Consider the following 21628-nt stretch of genomic DNA (forward strand, 5'->3'; position numbering starts at 1 on the left):
GAGCTTACCCCAGCCAACGGAACATTCGACCTACATCCTTGGTGAAGATGCTACTGGAAAGACCCTGTTTGACCTCATTGTTCCATGTAAATGCTTCTTTCTCAGACTGAAAGATAAAAGAAAAAAAATCATGACATTATTGTTGGAATTATGTATTAAAAGATAACCTTGTTTTTGCATACACTACAATAAATAAACTTAATTATGCTCATTTGTAAAAACGGTAACTAATGGTGACTCAGTATTTTATTCCATTAGAGCCATATGATTATAAGCAAATAAATCAGAACTTTCAAGAGTTCAATGCTCCATTTTACTGCACTTTAAAATGCTCTCTTTGCAATAATGAACTCACTTTACCTTAAATTTGAGGACATACAAAATGGGTGCAAATGTCTCAGTGTGAACAATTGCTGCATTGTGGGGAAGTCCAGTTACAATAGTTGGTTCTACATAGTTTCCTGGACGATCAATTGCCTATTACAAAACAACAAGATCAATATTAGTACACATAGTTTGCTTCTGCTAAAGCAGACAACAAAATGCAAAGAAAGCAATCATATTCAAACTCAGCTTCAAGCTGGGATATTCCTCTCCTTGGCTTCTCCCGCAGAATGAGTTTGCCAATGCAGTCCAAGTCAACAGGACAATGTTTTAACAAAATGAGTGATTGGCATACTGTCCTCCTGAAGCAGCAATATGGAATTTGAATTTAGTTACAGGACAAGACAGCCCAGTTAATAAACAGCACAAAGGCAATGTGCTTATAATTGAACAATGAGTGAAAACCAATACTTCTCTTACTGTCAGATTACCTGTCTGACTTCGACTATACATTCTTCAGTTGAACAGTTTGAAGACCTGTCAAAATTCTTCATTCCTCACAAAGCATGCTCATTACCTCCTCCCCAAAACCACTCATTTCTGTTTTTACTTCACTCCCTTGGATCCAAAATCCTTTATCAGCAGCCAATTATCCCTAAGCTCCTCTTCCTCAGTTCACACTGTAAACTACTTGTTCAAATCACAGCTACACAATGTCCGTGTCAAACTCACAATGCTGAATTAAAATAAACCTCTTCTGCCTGCACGTGATCCATAACTCTCCTTTCCCTGCACATTAATGTGTCTAACAGCCTCTTTAAAGCCCCCATATCTGCTCCAACCAAACCCTTGGCAGCCTGTTTCAGTCACCTAACACTCAGTGTAAAAACCCACCCTGCACATCTCTTTAGAACTTTTCCCCTCTCGCCTTAAATACTTGTTTTCTGGTGGCAAACGCCTTACCTTTCCACCGTAAACTACCTTGCCACCTTGCTGTTTGGCCTGTTCCACTGCATTCTTGTACATGTCCACTGCTTGCTTAGTGTGAAGGGGGCCATACAAGGTATTAGCTAAAAGGGGAGAAAAGCATAATATTTACTCAACCTGGGAAGAAAGTAGTCCAAAGTGCAGAACACATCCTGTTATAATACTATCTCATTTTTCAACAGATGACTATCACCAACAATCAATAATTACTTTGCTGCATATGGTGCTATAATTATTTTAAAAACCTGAGATATAAAATAAACATTTTTGTAATGTCTGCATACTTATTTCCCCTTAATTTGTTCCTGAACTCACGTGATCTTAGTTTACCTGGTATGCGTTTCAACTAATGTTAATGCTGTCTGCATATGAAGTGCTCTATCCTGTAAATCTGGGCAATCAGTAGGTTCTCTCTTCAGCTGTATGTAATTATAGACTGTCAAGGTCTGGGATCAGATTGTGTGGTGTCAGAGTTGGCATGCTGCCATACTGGACGAAAGCTGGGAGATAGAAAATGTGACCAAAAGAAAATGGCAGCTGGCACACAACATTTAAAGCACCTATTATTACCGCTGATAAACTCCATCTGCTCCTGCTTTCAACTGGGACACGAGAGGTGATAAGAATACTGACAGCCACTCAACTCTGGCAGAGATAGCCAAGGAGGCGGGGAGGTGTGTGGCCAAGGATAGGTAGCAGAAAAGTACAAGCAACGAGAAGCAGCTTGTCAGGAGCAAGGCAAGTGAGCTGATAGTTTACTGGACTGGTTGATTCACATCACCTCTGACGGGCAGATCAAACAGCAGAAATTACAGGCTTATCTCTCAAGTGGTTATGAAAGCAAGAGTTAACTTTTTACTATCTAATCTTAACAAAATTTTATTACGTTTACAGCAATCAGAAACAGTCCTAACAAAAGGTAAATAGAAGAATTATAAAAGAAACTAAAATATTGCCGATGACCTTAAATCACAGATGGCCAGAAGAAATTAAATTCATTTTATTAACTATTTATTGTAAAGAGTAGAGAAATGAAACCTTTCCTCCAGGCTCATTTAAGCATCCTGATAATTCTGAACAGAGTAGCTATCTGCCTTGCTCGCTTCAATGGAGATTCTGGTTTGTAAGTTTCTTGCATGATAGACTTAGTTTCTTCTCTTCATTTTTAAAGCTAGTGATTCAGTGCATTTCCTGAGCAGCTTAACCAGAGACACAGAACAAAGAACAGTTCAGCACAGAATGGGTCCTTTGGCCCACGATGCTGTGCTAACCAGTTAGCCTATTCTTGAGATCAATCTAACCCTTCCTTCTACACAGCCCATAACTTTCCATTTTTCTTTCATCCATGTGCGTATCTCAGAGTCTCTTAAGTGTCTCTAATCTATCAGCCTCTACCACCGCCCCCAGCAATGCATTCCAGGCTCCTACCACTCTGTGTTAAAAAAAAACCCTACCTTTGTTATCTACAATTAAACCATTACCCCTAAACCTTTCTCCACTCAACTCAAACAGATGCTCTCTGGTATCAGCTTTCGCCACCCTGCTGATCACGCTATGTCTCCTATTATCCTCTGTGCCTCTTTCAAGTCTCCTCAAAAGCCTGAGTTCACCTTACCTTTCCTCATAAAACATGTTCGCAACAAAATTTCTTTAAACTTACAGTCCAATGGGTCTCCAATTCGGATCTGTTTATAAGCTTTGGTAAGTCTTTCCACCACCTCGTCGTGAACACTTTCATGTAAAAACTATAAGAAAAAAAAAACAAAAAGGTAAAGAAGGATTTACTTCAGAATCATTATCAGGTTTACTATCACCGGCATATGTCGTGAAATTTGTTAACTTTACAGCAGTAGTACAAAGCAATACATGACAAATATAGAGGAAAAAAAGTTAAATTACATTAACTATACACATATCTTTTAAATAGAAGAAGAAAGCCCTTAGCTCCGAGTGGCGTCATCAGGACACCGTCATGACAGCGTTTTTTTAGCAGGCTTTCTTATTTTTACGAGGCCAAGTTGCTAGCTCGACACTCAACCCAGTACAGATAGAAAGTGTGCAAGGGAGCCGGCTGGATTCGAACTCGGGAGCCTTCGCTCCAAAGTCCAGCGTTGATGCCATTACGCCATCAGCCAGCCAATCTCTTTTAAATAGTGAAGTTTTTAAAAAAGTGCAAAAAGACAGAAATATAAAAAAGTAGTGAGGTAATGTTCGTGGACTTCAATGTTCATTTAGAGGTCGGATGGCAGAGGGGAAGAAGCTGTTCCTTAATCATTGAGTGTGTGCCTTCAGGCTTCTGTACCTCTTTCTTAACAGTACAATGAGAAGAGGGCATGTCCTGGGTGGTGGGGGCCTTCAATGATGCATGCTGCCTTCCTAAGGCACCACTCCTTGAAGGTGTCCAGGATACTACAGAAGCTAGTACCCTTGATGGGGCTGACTAGTTTTACAAGTTTCTGCAACTTACTTGGATCTTGTGCAGTACAGCCCCCACCCATACCAGACGATGATGCAGCCATTCAGACTGCACTCCACTGTTGTTAAATTGCAATACTTAAACTTAAATTTGAGCCAATTGGCACTATCATCCCTGTAAAACTACATTAAAAATGACTGATGGTTTAGTCCAGAAAATATTTACTAGGAAACGTGTACCAACTGTGGTGTAACAACTCACCAGACGTCTGGTTGTTGTGCACCTCTGCCCTGCAGTTCCCACAGCAGCAAACAGAACAGATGGAATTACCATATTTAGATCAGCGTCATCAAACACTGCCAGGAAAGAGACGATACCAGTCAAATCCCATGAAGAAATACAATCAGGGAACAAACATTGCCAAAGTAATCAGGAACCAACACATTCTGATGCACATCAAAGTTTTCCAGCAGATATTTGGTCTCCAGACAACGCACCCGAAGACTAGCTTGATAACCTAAAGCAGGGGTTCTCAACCTGGGGCCTACAGACCCCTCGGTGGGGTCCACAGCACAACAAAGGTTTGGAAGCCCTGTCCTAAAGGATGGCCTGTGAACATGTTTGAAGTCAGATGCTTTAATGCTGAGACCTACAGAGGATCAATTAAATATTTTAAATCATGCATTTTAGGAATAAAACCATTTAGAAAAACAACAAGTTACAACACCAACTGCACAATCTTGCTTTCATTTCAACATTTAAATAATTAGTATATATTTCTCTTCCATGTGCAATATTTGTTTTATAGTTAACATATTTAGGTTCCTAATGATGAATTATGAAGTTGATTAGCCAATTATATACATATTCTCTGAACTATCAAACTTCACAGACAATCACAATTGCACTTAAAAATACAAGGAGAAATATTCTCCTAGAATATGTTAACTGTCTCTTCTTATTTAAAATACTGGCTATAATTAAACAGAAAGCTGAGAACATTAAGCAGCACCAATTCTAGAGTTCACAATTACAGTACAACCCACATGTGACATTTGGTCATTTCTGTGTAATGTTTTGTAATGCTTCTATTTATAAAAGCTTGCACAATATCTAATAGATCCACACTTTGTATGCTGTACACATTCTGGGAGAAATAAAAAATCGTAAAGACTATTGCAAATGTACTAAATTGCATTCATTTCCAACAAAGTGGGAGATATAGAATTTATTGAATTATTCTTATCAGCATTTCCAAAACAGAACAAATTGACAAAGCTTCAATTCAAATTTCAATTTGGAAGTCTTGCAATTTGTTATTTTGACCAGAAGGTGGCACACAGGCTCCTTGAAATGCTTCCATCTCCAAAAATCAGAATTCCTTTTACACCACCAAGAGATAGAGCAGCAGTGGAAACAAAGTTGTATAGAATTCCTAATACCTTAAGGTATTATGCATCTCAAAATAATCTACATGATGATCAAGTATTAGAGTCCTAAAGTCAGATTAATGCTGCACAGAAACAAGCCCTTTGGCCCACTGGCTCATGCCGACAAAGCCAGTCCCATTTGCCTCTGCTTAGCCTATATTCCATCTAAACCTTTCCTATCCACACACCTGTCTTTTACTTGTTTGTTACTGTAACAGCTTCAATCGCTTCCTCTAGTAGTTTGTTCCCTATATGCACAACCTTCGGTATGAAGAAGTTGCCCTTGATGTTACTCAAGTTAGTTATTTATTTAGAGAGATGCAGTACAGTGACAGGCCCTTCCGGCTCAACGAGCCCACACCACCCAATTAGACCCTGTGACCAATTAACCAACTTGCACGTCTTTGGAGTGTGGGAGAAAACCAGAGCACCTGGAGAAAACTCAAACACAGTCACGAGGAGAATGTAGAAACTCCTTGGAGACAGTGACAGAATTGAACCTGGGTCACTGGCATTGTAAAGCAATGCACTAGCTGCTATACTCCTGTGCCGTGCCACAGATGCACAGTTAGCGCATTCTTAAATGATAATACTACTTTCATATAGGGAAATCCTACAGCCAATTTGCTTTAAAAGGGTTAAGAATGATCAAGGTAATGATAGTCTTGGTTAAGGAGTACCTATTGATTATAACCTGAGAGATAATTCTCCTGCTCCCATTAAAAGGAGTACAATGAGATGTCTTATATCCACCTGGGACAGCACACACAACTTTGCTGTAATAAACTGAACAAATGATGGCAACCCTGACAGTTAGATAACTACCTTTCCAATATGACATTAGACATTTAAGTACAATGTAGGGGCTTGCCCAACCTGCAGATAATCTTTGAACTGTGTGGCAGATAGAGACATAATTTTTTCCAAATTGCTGGTATGCAAGCCAATTAAATAAAACTGTACTTACATATTAAACAATTCTACATTTAATTAGAGTAATTGAGGCCTTTTCACTCTCAGGTTGGCTGAGACTAGAACTAGAAGTCATAGTTTTAGGGTGCGAGGTAAAATACTTAAGGGGAATCTGAAGGGAAGCTTCTTCACTCAGAGGGTAGTGCGAGTGTGGAATGAGCTGCCGGTGAAAGTGGTAGATGTGGGTTCAATTGTAACATTTAAGAGAAGTTTGGATAAGTACGTGGATGAGGGGGGGTTTGCAGAATCAGATTTATTCTCACCGACATGTCACGAAATTAGTTGGTAACAGTACAGTGCAAGGTACAGAACATTGCTGTGTTGCAATAAAAATAAAATAAACAGTGCAAAAGAAGAATATTGTGGGTGCTAATGGACGGAATAGGCAGAGCAGGTCAGCATGGACTAGATGGGCTGAAGGGCCTGTGTCTGTACTGTAGCACTCTATGACCATGACTCTAAGTCGCTTGAGTTACCTGGTACAAACTGGAAGGTGTGCAGGGCATTAAGGTTAGGGGCAAAGGTGGTCTTGACAATCAAAGGTGCTGCTGAACACACCTGGTTGTGGGTTCAAGTTAGAGAGCTACATGCCAAATAGCCGTGAGCGGAGACACTTCAGGTCAATTGTTCCCAATGAAGACTCACAGAGAGTCTGACTTTCTGCACAACCACACTTCGTCTCTTCCCTCTTGTCCCTGCCACTGCTCCCTTTTACTCCTCCATCATGGGCCCAGAGTCACCCTTCCATTTCTCCCACAGCTGTAGTAAAAATGTTTGGTAGGTAGACAAAAGCATCACAAGTACCGTTTTCCAAAGCTATAATTAACTACTTGTAAGTTAGATTAAAGTCCAAAAAAGTTAACAAGCAACCTAAAAGGCCAACCTGGCAATGAACCTTCAGTGAGCACATGATCCTTGTTACCAGAGTCTTCGAAGGACTATCTGATGATACAGTAACTAACATTAATTCCACCTTTGAGAGTCACATAGAACAGACACAGGCACTTCAGCCTCACGTCCAGGCCATCCATCAAGTCCCTATCTATACTAATTCTATTTACCAGCAATTCAACCATCACCTACTTTGCCCTGGCAATTCAAGTACGTCATCTTGATGCTTCTTAAATCTCGTGAAGCCATCTCCTTGCAGGCACCTTCTCAGGCAGTGTGTTCCAGATTGCAGTCACTGTATCAACGAAAATTGCCTTACCAGGCACATACATCATATATGCCTCTCACAATTTTATACACCTCTTCTGGTTTCTGCACTTAGCCTCTGCTCAAATGCAACCTATCCAGTCTCTCCTCACAACTGAAACATTCCAACCCAGGCAATGTCTCTTCATTCACCCCTTCTTTAATGATGGTTTCATTCTCAGTGCATTATGGATTCACAATTAATCTTTTCTTTTGACAGCCTGCCAATGGTCTAGCAAACACTGATAAGTATTGAGCTCAAATGGAGGAACTGGTAATAAAAAAAATACAGTGGATTCCAGTTAATTGGGACACAGCGGGCCTAGTACATTTTGGCCCAATTAAGCAGCTGCCCAATTAGCTGAAGTTTCATGGAAATAAATAAAAAGGTATAAAGAGACAAACTACCATTTAGCTGAATAACAATTTAATTTACATGCAGAACAAATTATAACATTAGCAATACTACTATAGTACTATAAAACTGTGTATTAGTTTTTAATAGTTACAGAGGAATGCATCCAGTGTTCCAAGGGACACAAGCCTAGCTAAATTCATCCGGGAAATTGCTCTGCAACATTCTCCTGTCCCAATTAAGCAGCACCATGTCGCAAATAAACAAAGGGAATCCCAGCTATTTTCTAGATCTGTATTTGCTCTTTAAGAGTTGTCCCAAATAAGCAGCTGGCCCAATTAACCAGAATTTCCAACATGACTTTATGACTTTGGACTAAAATATTACAATCCACCAAATACTTCAATACTTTACCAATGATAGCATTATTGCCCCCAAGCTCCAGAAGCTTACGCCCTAAAAGGGAAAGAATAAAACAATTATTTTTTCACAAAACTGTTAAATCATAAACCAAAATTACCAGCTTCAATTAAAAAAAAACACAGGCTTCCCTAGGGCTGCCGTCATAATCTCTTACCAAATCGTTCTTGAACTACTAAGGATACTTGTTTTCCAACATTTGTGCTTCCAGTAAAAGACAGGAGGTCTATTCGCTCATCTTTACTCATTGCAGTACTGAAAGTAATAAGAAATTTAGAAAGTCAATCACCTTCCAGAATACTCAGTTATGAATTCATGAAAAGTTTACCCAGTTGGCACCTGGCAAGGTTAATTAATCCAATGAATAACTCTCTCCCAATCTCCAATCTGCCTTTGCTCTCAAAATCCCTGGAAATTTGTCACTTCCCAGAGCAGTGCCAATCGTACCCAAAACACCCTTGCAAAGTCATTTCAGATTCCATTTACAGTACCAAATCAACTTATAATGTCACAAGGCCATCCAAAATGCTCTTTATAATAGTTTACCCATCCTTCTCTTTAATCACCATTGCCTTCTCCAGCACCATATTGTCTGCTTTAATTCTCTTATATTTCCAGGGATAGTACTGAGATCATAATTTTGTCCATGCCTGAACAAGACCAACAATGACTCCAGATTAAGCAATACTGGGTCTTAGAATCTTTATCCTTTTCCATCTTGCTAAGTTTCCATAAACAGTGAAGCACACCACTGATATATCCACCCTCAACCAATTATAGTCTCTTAAGCAATCATATGTGAATTTAACTACTGTACACTACTGCCAATTATACTCATCAAGTATTCCCTCCAGAAACCTCTCGACCCATCAATATGCTTTAATTGTATCTCATAAAGGTCCCGGATCAGGGTTTCAATCGGATGTACTAATATCCTCTATTAATGTTGTATGTCAAATTTTGTTGAAAAACCCCCCCTCTGTAGTGCTTTGGGATATATTGATACAGTACATAAACACATATTGTGAACACTGGTTCTCTCTTGTCTATATCATAGTTGTTTTTCAAATGTACACTGCCATGTAGCACTGCATACAGGAAATCGTGACTGATTTAAATTAGGAAGCAATGCTTTTGTGGGATGTGGATGGTGACAAGATCTGGAGAGAGGCTGCGGGGAAGACAGTGGAAAAAAAAAAAGCAGAAATACAACTTAATAGGAAGGAGTAGGTTATGAACCTATTCAACTTTGGAGCAGGGAATAATGTTGGAGGGGGATTGGGGAATGATGCCAAATAAACTACTCAAAATAAAAAGCAAATTAGATTTTGATTCCAGCTGGAGACAGGAAGAGAGGAGATATGGGATCAAATGAATCACTTTTGACCAGAAATGACTTAAGAAATCTATGCAGTTTGGTTAATAGAATAGGAAGTTTGACAATATATCAATATAGGCAGTAACTATGACATTGTGGACTTCCATCGAAATGGGAATGCCTCCATGACACATACTGCACAGATTTTCCTTTGGGTTGTAGCATTTCCCCCCCACAATACATTAGATTCTGGTTAATTGGGCCATCAATTCACTGAGGCTTATTTGGGACAACCCTTAAAGAACAAAAACTCATTGAGAAAATAGCCAGGTTCCCTTCATTTACCTGGGACATTAGGGCAGGACACTGTTGCCGAACGATTTTTAACTAGCGTTTACTTGCATGGCATTAGACACAACACCATGCTTCCAGCAATCAGTTTTTAACGAGCATCAGTTGCATGCGTTTGTGTTCAAAAAGCAGTGATTTTTGTCACTGATAGTTGGTGAGAAATAAGCAGTAAGGCAATTCAGAACTGTTTTGCTCACCATGGTTTCAAGCATTCAGGCTTGGAGATGCCAGAAACAGCCGTGAGCGAAAATGAAACAATTTCACTACTTCAGCAAGTTACAAACTATGAAGAATTTGACAATGTTGACAACCATCTTAAACATTACAATGAAAATTAAGTTCAGGAAGACGCAATTGTTGAAGGCATTGTATGAAGGCAGCCCATTATTTGCATTTGGTGAGTGCGCTGATTTTGTTAATTTATGGTCAAAAGAGCGTGACGCAGATGAATTTCTCCATCGATAAGTATGAGGAACTAATAACACAGTTTTATAGTAGCATTAGTAGTGTTCTAATTTTTTCTGTATTTCATTTAAATACATAATTTGTTACTTAGTTCGTCTTTTTTTTTTAAAAACCTTTTTAAACTATTTCCAAGAAACTGGCTAACTGAGGCAGTTGCTTATTTGGGCCAAGATGTACTGGTTCCGATGTGTTCCAATTAACTGAATCCACAGTAATGTTTGTATTTTACAATCAATAATTGCATATTTTGATTAATTTATTTTTATTACCCATATTATTATTTTAAGAAACTTTGTCAAATCAAGTGTTTTGGAAAATTTACCCCTCAAATCAATCCCAGTTGTTAGCCTTCCCCTATCTGATTTCTGTTGGTTACCTTTACTCCTTCTCACTCCTGTCCTACTTCGTATCTAACTACCCATGTCAGGACTTTAATGTCCTTTCCTACCTTGGGTAAACAGCCAGCCACTTTAAAGGCATTTCTCAATGGAGGAGCGGGCAGTCTTTTCTAACTTAACAAATATGCGCCTACTTGCCCGCTGACACCAAGGTAACTTAAGTTTGAAGCAAGATGATCATTTGCACCCTGCAGCTACAAACATCCAGGGTATCCATGAGAGATCAAGAAATGTATTTAAGAATACTATTTTCTTTAGGTACTTTTACTCTGTCGTGTTGAATACTATTCACATAGAAAACAACCCAATACCCTTAAAAAGAATGAACTTCAGAGTTGGCATAAAGTTAATATTCACACTTCACTTACCCAATGTCAGCACCGCCACAGGTTAGGGAACAAATAGCTCCAGGTAATTTATTATCTTCTAAAACTTGCGCAATAATTCTATTAAAAAAAATAAGAAACAGCATCTTGTAAATGAAGTCTAATTTTAATATGAAGTAGTGTAAAATAATTAAAGAATGCAGTGTTGCTGCCTCATTGTTCTAGCAGTACAGGTATGATCCCAATGTCAAGCACTGTGTTTGTGCAGTTTGTATGTTCTCCAAGTGAGGAGTTCCCCTGGATGCTCCAGCTCCCTCCCACAGCTCTAAAACATGGCAGCAAGTTAAGCTGCTACTGCAACTCGCCCCTTTTGCAAGTGAGTGGCAAAAGAATTAAAGGGGAATTGATGGGCAAGTGACAGAACTAGTCTTAGGGCTACAGGGAAATAACAGGGCAATGGAAGGCAGGTGATTGTTCTGTTGGGAGCTGGCATGGGACCGTGTAATATATTAAGTTCACAAAAAGATTATTTTAGTTGCCTTAAGATGTGACTTTCTTTCTGAAGCTTTGCAAAATTGATAGAAACAAGCCACTGAAGGAACTCACAGTTCACTGTAATGACAAAATAGAAAGACATTTGATTTAAAAAATTAATCTTAGAAAATTCAATCAAGTTCATGTAACTTTGGATCAGAAAACTGCCAACTGCAAGATGCTGACGGAGCTGAGGACAGAGTTTGGACTTTAAAAATGGGAATTCAATGATACACAAAACTTCATTAAAACTAACCCGAAAACATAGTTTAAGCTTAATATTTAAACCTCAATAAGTTAGACCTTCGGACACAACTGATCAATATGTTTAAAACAGTTTTGTTTAAAAAGGTGAGAAGTTACAGATCAGACCCACTGAGTGCTTCCTGTGTTCTGTTTATATTTAATTTTATCAAAGAATATGCATGAAGATATGAAGATCATATTATACATTAAACTATTTTAGAACACAGAACTTATACGATATGAAGAAGAGCAAAACAATGTCTGTATAAAATACTTACTTTGTTACAGCTACACTAGTGAGTGGTGTGGTCGGAGCTCCTTTCCTACAACATAAAATAAATGTATAGAAATTCTTAATGCACTTATACTGTCAATAAATAGCCATTGGGGGGAAAAAAAACATGATTAAGGGAGGAAATTTGTTTATTACATCACTGGGATGAGGAGTGTTTGATGGCTCTGGGCCTATAGTTGCTACAGTTTAGAACAATGAGGGTGGATCTCACTGAAACCTATTGAATATTTAAAGACCTAGATAGAGTGGATGTGAAGAGGATGTTTCTTACAGTGGAAAAGTCTAGGACCAGAGGGCACAGCCTCAGAATAGAAGAACATCCCTTCAGAAGACAAACAAGGAGGAATACATTTTGAATCTGTGGAATTCAATACCACAGGCAGCTGTGGAGGCCAAGTCACTGGATATATAAAAAGCAGAAGTTGATAGGTTCTTGATTAGTCAGAGCATCAGCGGTTAAGGGGAGAAGGCAGGAGAATGAAATTGAGAGGGATAATATATCACCCATGATGGAATTGCAGAGGAGACTTGATGGGCCGAATGACCCAATTCTGCTCCTATGTCTATGATCCACTCTAAATCTCTTATCCCTTATCCTTAATCTATGCCTCCTTCATTTCCGGGTAAGTAGGCGTAGTTTCTCCTCATAAATGAAACACTCTGCTCTAAGCAACATCCTGGTGCATCTCCTCTTCGATCTCTCCAATGGTATTTAATGTTTCCTACCAGAACTGCAAGCAGTACTCCAGCTAAGGTCTGACTAAATTTTTAATACGTGTCAGCATAATCTCCCTGCTCTTGTATTGAAAGCCAGGACTAATGAAGACAATATCCAATATAACTTGAATAACTGTGGCATTTAGCTGTGCTGTCACCTTGAAGGATACATGGACATACGTCAGGGTCCACAGGTTCTCAATGCTCCATAGAACCATTGTGTATATCGTAGCCTCACTGGTACTCTGAAGGCGCATCACCTCACATTTATCAAGATTAAAGTGCATCTGGCATTTTGCAGGCTATTTTATCAGCACATTGATTTTCACTCTGTTATCCGAGATTACCTTCTGCATGATTAACAACTCCACCAGCAAGTATGTTGATCATGCCTTCTAAATCCATATCCAATTAATTAATGTATAATGCAGACAGCAAGGGTCTGAGCACTTAGTCTCTGAGGAACATCATAAGTCACGGGCATCCACAATAAAAGCAACCGTCTCCACCGTCCTGTTTACTGACAAACCAATTTTAGATCCACAGCACAGCACAGGTTCTTCGGCCCACAAGGTTGTGCCGACCTTTTAACCTACTCCAAGATCAATCTAACCCTTCTCTCTCACACAACCCGCCATTTCACTTTACCAACATGCCCTGCATCTAATAATCCCTAACATGTTGAACCAGCTTCCCCACGCAGAAATTATCAAAGGCCTGACTGAAACCATCTCTATTGCAGGGACTCTTTCAATGCCCTTCACCACCTTTTCAAAAGAATCCAGTCAGATTGGTCAGGCAGAATCGATCCTTGACTAGATCATGTTTGTCATCTCCCATTAGTTCCTGCCCTTCCCAGTGATCATTAATCCTGTTGTTCAGGTTCCCCCCCCCCAATAGATTCTCTGCTACTATTGCCAGGCTCACAAATCTGTAATAAACTCGAAAAGGGGGCCATATTTGCTGTCCTTCAGTTTTCCTAGTACCTCACTAGTGGTTAGCAAAGATCTAAACAAATCTGATGGAGCCTCAACAGGCTCTTCCCTCATCTCCCATCTTAGCCTGGGATAATTCTCATCCAGCCCTGGTATGTATCCAGTTTTAAACCCTCAATGACATGGAGTACCTCTTCTTTACTTATGGAGATTTGCACTAGAATTTACCTTCCCCTTCATCAAAACCTCCATCTATAGTGTGTTTTCTTTGTGAATACCAATGAAGTATTCATTTTGAACCTCACCTATACCTCTGGATCCACACACAGGTTGCCCCAATGGACTCTACTCCTGATTATTCTTCTGCCCTCAATGTTCTTATAAACCATCTTCTGAATTATCTTAATCCAGCACTTGGGATATTTTGTGATCTCCCTTTGCCTTTCTAATGTATTTTCTAAATGTCTTCCAACACTTGGTACTCTTCATAGGGCAAATGTACACAACTGAGTAGCTTTCTCTTTACAAAGCTAATCAATTTCAAAAGCAGGAAATGGCTGATTTAGTGTCAGGAGTTTTCTGCTCAACCTTAATTGCAGATCGACACTACAAATCTCCAATTTATTTTGTTTCATCTGTGTTGCACAACTCAACACACGCAAAATTTTAACTCCCAGAAGAAACTGAACACAGATTTTGTTGAATGAATTTATACCCTTTTGACAGTTCTATACATTTGAAATGTTTTCAGTATACACCCACTATTAGAAAATGGTCGTGTAAAAAAAACGTTATTCAGGCCCTCAAGTGAGCACTCACTCTTTCAAAGAATAACAATACCAAGCTAATTTTGTGCCCAGACCTGATTTTGCACCAAAACTTGTAAACTAGCTGTATAAAATTTATTTTGTTTCTCAGTATTTTATTCGCATTGTTGTGTCACTGTTAGCAGGATTAAAATACAGTTGGAGTTAAAAGAGTGAACAGATCGAGCTGTAGTGCTAGGACAAGGAAGACATTTCATCATACTGCAAGGAAAGAGATAGGAATAAGACAAAAGCTGAACATTTTAATTGCAAAATGGTGCAAACAGGAGCAGGTGAAAAAAATGGTGAGATTGTCCATAGCTTAAATGGAGAACTCAAAATATGACAAGATATCCACATTGATAAAAGTGCATAATCACAGCTACAGTGACTGCAAATTGAGAGATTCAAGTTAATAACTGAATATTGTAAGGTTGGTCACTTAAGGCTAACAAAACATTGGCCATTACAATTAGAGCCAAGTAGTAACTATCTGTTGTCAGAGCTGAGAATAAATAGTTATTTGTAAGTTAGTATCAGAAAATAATTATGAAATTGTTCAAGTGCAATTCCAGTCATACATCAACAGAACTCAATCTTAATTCTCCTCTCAAGCAATGCAGTAAGCCACTACGTTATAAAATTATATATATGTCTAACAACAAAGAGAAAACAAACCAAGAAGAATTTTTAAAATGCACATCAGATCACATCTTTTATTACAGAGCCCCAAATTACAAAAAAATTACAGCCCAATTTACCCTGGAACCCCTTTTCCCCTTCGTTTTGCTAAAAATTGAGCAATACCTTATTAATATTGTATTGTTAATAAATAATACCATCGTATAATTGTCTTACAAGACAAGATATTGCATATGAAATAGATTTCAAGAACACTTTTTAAATGAGGTATACTGTACTGAAGAAAGCATTTTCCCCAATCCTTCCAAAGTATTGTCAAGGCTTCAGTCTCACCCCTTCAGTACCCATCAAGTATTTCCAATTCCATTCTACAGAAGCATATACAGGTGTCCATCGCTTTTCGAACGTTCGCTTTACGAAAGACCTACATTAGTTACCAGTTTTCGCTAACAGAAGGTGTTTTCACTGTAATGAAAAAAGGCAGCCCACGCCCCGAGCAGCCAAGCTCCTCCCCCGGAACTGCATTCTAGCCGGCATTGCTTAAACACGTGCCTGTGAGCATCTGTGCTTTATCTCGATTTATTTTGAGCATCCGTTAGCAAGATGAGTTCTAAGGTATCGGAAAAGCCTAAAAGAGCTCGTAAGGGTGTTACACTTAGCGTAAAACTAGACATAATGAAGCGTTTTGATCATGGTGAACGAAGTAAGGACAAAGTGAGTCTGGCTTGTGGAAGTTGACAAAGATGATGTTGAAGAGGTTTTGGCATCCCATGACCAAGAACTGACAGATGAAGAGCTGATGCAATTGGAAGAGGAAAGGATAACAATCGAAACCCAATGCAGTAGCTAACAGACCGAAAGTGAAGTTGTCCAGGAACTGAACATGAAGCAACTGCGTGAAATTTTCGCTGCAATGATAAAGTACGACATTAATTTTGAAAGGGTACGTAGGTTTAGGGCATATTTACAGCACGGTTTGAGTGCTTACAAAGAACTGTATGATAGAAAAATGCGCGAGGCTAAGCAATCAAGCATAGTCGTTTTTCAAGCCTTCCACATCAGCCACAGCAGACGACGAACCTCGACCTTCGACACTGAGGCAGGCAGACATAGAAGATGATGACCTGCCTGCCCTGATGGAAACGGACGATGATGAGATGACACCCCACTGTCCCACCACCCCAACCTCCAAGCTGCCGACCGATACCGATCCACAAAAAATGCAGCGGTGCAGTGGTGGCCGGGACGCACACAGCATATCTTTAAGAAAAAAGCCGAAATAAACAAGCTAAAATTAATTAGGTGCTGCCCGGCACGTAAATTAATTAGCTTGTTTATTTCGTCTTAAAGATGTGCTGGGCACATTCCAGCCACCACTGCATGCTTCACGGATCGGTATCAGTCCACAGCCTGGAGGGTGGGGACAACTGCACCGCCCCAACCTCCGACGACTCAACCTAACACACCATCAGTGTGCTTGGCACTGTCTTCCCGATTCCGGTAAGTGATACTACACTGTACATACATTATTTCTACTTTATATAGGCTGTGTATTTTTATGCATTATTTGGTATGATTTGGCAGCTTCATAGTTTAAAGGTTACTGGAGAGAGTGTTTCTGCCGAGTGCACTTGCGTGAGATTTTTGCTACAGTGGACAGTGCGGCAATGATTGTAGAAAAGTATTTCTACTTTATATAGGCTGTATATTTATCATATCATTCCTGCTTTTACTATATGTTACTGTTATTTTAGGTTTTGTGTGTTATTTGGCATGATTTGGTAGGTTATTTTTTGGGTCTGTGAACGCTCACAATTTCTCCCCCATATAAATAAATGGTAATTGCTTCTTCACTTTACGACATTCCAGCTTACGAACCGTTTCATAGGAATGCTCTAACTTCGGATGGCGGGGAAACCTGTAGAAGGTTTTACCAAATCTTATCTCACCCTATCTGATCAGTAGACCAGGCATTAACATGGAGTCCATTTTATTAAGACACTGCACTCCACAGAACGTTTTTAGCCTGAAAAAGTGGAGAGAGGGAGAGGAACGTAATCAGCCAATAAGCCCATCTCTTGGAAAAGTCAAGAATTTTCCTAGATGATCCCATTCTCTTGAATGTTCATAAACTACGTAACACAATCAAGAAGCACAATGAATGCAGCTCAAGATGCATCACTGTCAACATAACTTACCATAAGCAACAGTTTCCACAGATGAGTGCAATAGCGTTATTCCAGCCGTAAACAGCCACTGGGAAGTTAAACGCAGTGATGATTCCAACTAGACCAAGTGGATTCCATTTTTCAATGAGAGCATGTCCGGGACCTTGAAAAGATTTAATGGAAAAAAAAAATCAATAAAATATTCCCCATTATGAGTGGAGACAGGTGATGATCGATTCTGTTTCAGTGATTTGGAGGCACCGCAGTAGCACAGCAGTTACCACGACACTATTACATCTTGGGGTGTCAGAGTTCAGAGTTTAAATCCACTGCTGTCCCTCTGAACGTCTTTCTAGTGAGCATGAGTTTCCTCCCACATTCCAAAGACTTACTGGTTAATAGGTTAATTGATTATAAATTGCCCTGCAATTAGGTTAGGATTAAATAGGTGGGTTGCTGGGTAAACAGAAGCCTACAGAAGTACAATTTCATTGAAATTTTCCAGATATTATATAATTTGGAGGAGCGGTGGTGGTGGTTGTGGCAGGGGCAAGTCCACTGAAGTCCTGGTGAGTAGATGGGAGAAACCACACAGAAATTCTACCCCTGGTCTGAGAACATAATCTACTTCAATTATTCTAATTTACTGCACCTTGAATTTACCTTCCTTTTAACTTACTAGTTCTATAATACAAACCCCAAGTTGAAAACTACTTGTTTAAGAATAAATTAAAACAGGTTGTCCATGACGAATTAAATCACAGTTAAACAGTCATTTAATTAAGGCACAGGATAAATGAATGGACAGGCCATAAACTTCCTACAACTCTACCTCTTGCAAGAACCTCAAACTATTCTTTTAGTTTCTTAATCTCCATTTTACTTGATCCATTGAGACTTTCCACAGAAATGCCTGGTTGACAAAACGCTCGACCCTCCTTCTAAATGGAAGAAGGAGAGTGTTCTGACAGTCCACACCTTACATCTCAGCCGTCTCTGGGTTCAGAACTTCTGACAGCTTCAACAATATTCAACCGCATCATTAGGGCGCCACGGTAGCGTAGTGGTTAGTGTAATGTTATCACAGCTCGGGGCGTCAGAGTTTGGAGCTCAATTCCACTGTCACATGTGAGGAGTCTGTACGTCCTCCCAGCACAGCGCATGGGTTTTCCCCCCAGATGCTCCAGTTTCCTTGTGCAGTCCAAACACAGACCGGGTAGGTTAACTGGTCATTGTAAATTGTCCCGTGATTAGGCTGGGGTTCAATCAAGATTGCTGGGGCTGCGTGGCCAATTCTGCTCTGCGTTGTTAAATAAAATAAATAAATCTTCATCTCCCCTCTCAGCATTCTGAAAGCTGACTCCCTAGTGCGCTCTTCTACCTCCAGCAGCTACTGACTTTCTTAAGGCACCATGCAATTATACCGTAGGAGATGCCATACCCACCTTTTGCTTTTTCACTTCCTATAATCCCGTGTCCCAAACAAACTATTCTAGTGAAACAGCAATTCATTTGCACGTCCATTCTAATGCACTGCCTTCGGTAAACACTCTCTCTACAATGAACAAAGTGAGAAGGTCTGTGATTAGTGTTCTGTAAGGATCTCTACTGGGACACACACACACACACACACACACTTTGGATGAAACTGTGATAGGATGGGCATGTTTGCAGATGACACAATGATTGCCGGTTTTGTGGATTATAAAGAGGATTGCCGAAGGTTACAGAAGGATGTAAATGAACTGCCTGCCAACTTGGGCACAGAAGTGACAGGTGAAGTTTAATCCAGGCAAGTATACATGGTTCCCTTAAAGTGGCTGTACAGGTTGATAGGATGGAAAAGGTGGTATAAGGCATACTCGCCTTCATTGCTCAAGGCATTAAGTTCAAGAGCCAGGAAGTTGCATTTGAGTTTTATAAAGCTCTGATTACTCCACGTATAGGGTATTGCACTCAATTCTGGTCAATTCATCATAGGAAGGATGTGCAGACTTTGGAAAGGGCACAGAGCATGTTTACCACATACTCACCTGCACTATGTGGAGAGTTTGGACCGCTGGGTCTGTTTTTCCAGAGCAGTAAAGGTTGAGAGATTTATTAGAGGTTTAAAAAATTATGCAAGGCATATATAGAGAAAGCAACTGGTACCTTTTTCCCAGGATTGAAATGTCTAGTACTGAGGTGAGCGAAGAGAATGTGCAAGGCAAGTTTTCGATTTTACACAGAGAGCAGCGGTGGCCTGGAATGCAGTGCCAGGGGTGATGGTAGAGGCAGATAGCATTGGAATGTTTAAGAGACTCTTAGATAGTCACATGAATATGCAAAGAAAGGAAGGATATGGTCAATGCACAGGCAAGAGGAATTCAATTAACTAGCACTCATTGGTTCAATTGTTTAGCACCACATTGTGAGCTGAAGGAATGATTTTGTGCTGTACTGTTCTATATTCTACATTCAAACACAAATCAGGTTATCGCGATGGGGGATTGGAACTCCACTTTTTAATCCCACACCTATTCAGATCTCTGTGGTCTTCTGAACTGTTATGATGAGTCTCTATATATAAACTTGAGGAATAATATATCTTCTGTGTGAGCATGTTGTGGCCTTCCAGATTCTATAGCTTCATTAGCTTACTTTTGGTATCATAAATGAGCTTTTGATGCAAGTCAGACTCTATAAAATCAGGTCACTTTTTCTCCTTTCACAGCATGTCATGCCAGGATGTCGTATATTCCTGCATTTCACATTCTTTTGTTTGATTTTCACTCTCTAACTACCTTCATGTCAGAGATACTACCCAATTTTTTTCCCCTCTCACTTAACTGCACCATTAACATTTAGATGATCTCAACGATTTATCCTCATGGCACATACCCCCACATTTTCTTCAACTTAAAAGTAACTCATTTTCAATCTCTTCTGGTTCTACTGAAGGCTCTTCAAATGAAATGTTAACTGTTTCTATTTCTAATTATTTATTGAGATACAGCTCAGAGAAGGCTCATCCGGCCCTCGATTTAATCCTAGCCCAGTCACGGGACAAGTTACAATGACCAATTAACCTACCAACAGGTCTCTGGACTGTGGGAGGAACCCATGCAGCCATGGGGAGAAAGTACAAACTACTCAGACAGCGGCATGAATTGAACCCAAGTCGCCTGTACTGTAAAAGTGTTGTGCTAATCACTATGCTACCTTACCACCCCACAACACTGCCTGAATGTTTTCAGCATTTTCTGTTTTTTTATTATAGTACAGTAAGTTTCTTCACCATGATTACTGCCATATATCAAGGCAGCAGCTCAGTATTTCCTTTCGAAGTCAATTAGAGATGGGTAGTGATGCCTACATCCCCAAACATTAAAACTATAAATAGTTTCTAAATTTAATGTCTGTGATGGCATTAGTATGGATAAATTTGTACAGTTGAAAGGATTATTTATCCTATTAACATTAGGGTATTTATTAAAACAATTATAAATTGTTACAATTTTCAATAATATACCAAAGTTTTAATTAATATAGAATTAATTCATCTAATTGGAAATATTTTGCAGCTAACAATTGCCAATGATCATGTAACACACAGCAAGATAGAAGCAAAAATAATTTTGCAACTTGTTGCTTATAAACCAAGTTGGATGCTTGCTTTTAAATATTTAATACCTTTAAACAATTACTGGATAATATTGTTCACAACAACCTGATGGTCACTGCAAAGTGAAAAATATTCCCTTGTAAGAAACTAGACTCTTGTCAGACAGAAGATTCCTGGCATCGGTGGTGAAACTGGCATTACCCAAATCTGGATAACTTATTTAGGATTCGTTCCATTTTTACATCTTAACTGCAGCTTCTGTTCAACAGCATTTAGCAGATGGAAAACAACAGAGCAATACAATGGGCATTCACAACAACATGAATTCATTCAAACATATGGACTCACTTACGTTCAGATGGTAATACAGGTCCTCCAAACATTCGTGATAGTCCAACTGCATAGTCACAAATATCTATATATTCCTGAACTTCTCCTACGCCTTCAACGGAAATTTTCCCCATCTCCAACGAAAGCTAAAGAAGTCAACAGAAGAAAAAATTAGAAGGAAATTCAATTATTTGTGGCTGCTATATTAAGCTCTCAGTCATGAATGTTGAAACATCCAATCTGGATGTTATGCAGCAATACATTAATAAAAGTAAAGCAATTCCCTTACAACGTTACAAATCAGCCTCCATAGATACTTCAATTAATGCCTTAAAATAGGTCTTGTAAACTATTGCAAAGTCAATTTTCCTTTCCAATTTTCACACAAACTG

The 21628-nt window shown here is 39.3% G+C and overlaps 1 protein-coding gene across 1 annotated transcript in view; it reads right to left on the bottom strand.

The window, feature by feature from the left end:
- Positions 1-21628, bottom strand: part of aldh7a1 (aldehyde dehydrogenase 7 family, member A1) — a 44439-nt gene that overhangs the window by 8055 nt on the left and 14756 nt on the right. Inside the window, exons 5-15 of the mRNA XM_072281491.1 lie at positions 21259-21382; positions 17333-17465; positions 12018-12062; positions 11002-11079; positions 8259-8356; positions 8096-8137; positions 3989-4083; positions 2972-3056; positions 1288-1394; positions 361-477; positions 9-106 (exon numbers count right to left, since the gene is read on the bottom strand). Coding sequence (XP_072137592.1) covers positions 9-106; positions 361-477; positions 1288-1394; positions 2972-3056; positions 3989-4083; positions 8096-8137; positions 8259-8356; positions 11002-11079; positions 12018-12062; positions 17333-17465; positions 21259-21382 — 1022 coding nt within the window. The remainder of the gene's footprint in view (positions 1-8; positions 107-360; positions 478-1287; positions 1395-2971; positions 3057-3988; positions 4084-8095; positions 8138-8258; positions 8357-11001; positions 11080-12017; positions 12063-17332; positions 17466-21258; positions 21383-21628) is intronic.

This window comes from Mobula birostris, chromosome 17 (genome assembly GCF_030028105.1).
Source record: "Mobula birostris isolate sMobBir1 chromosome 17, sMobBir1.hap1, whole genome shotgun sequence".
In the NCBI taxonomy this organism is placed as follows: Eukaryota; Metazoa; Chordata; class Chondrichthyes; order Myliobatiformes; family Myliobatidae; genus Mobula; species Mobula birostris.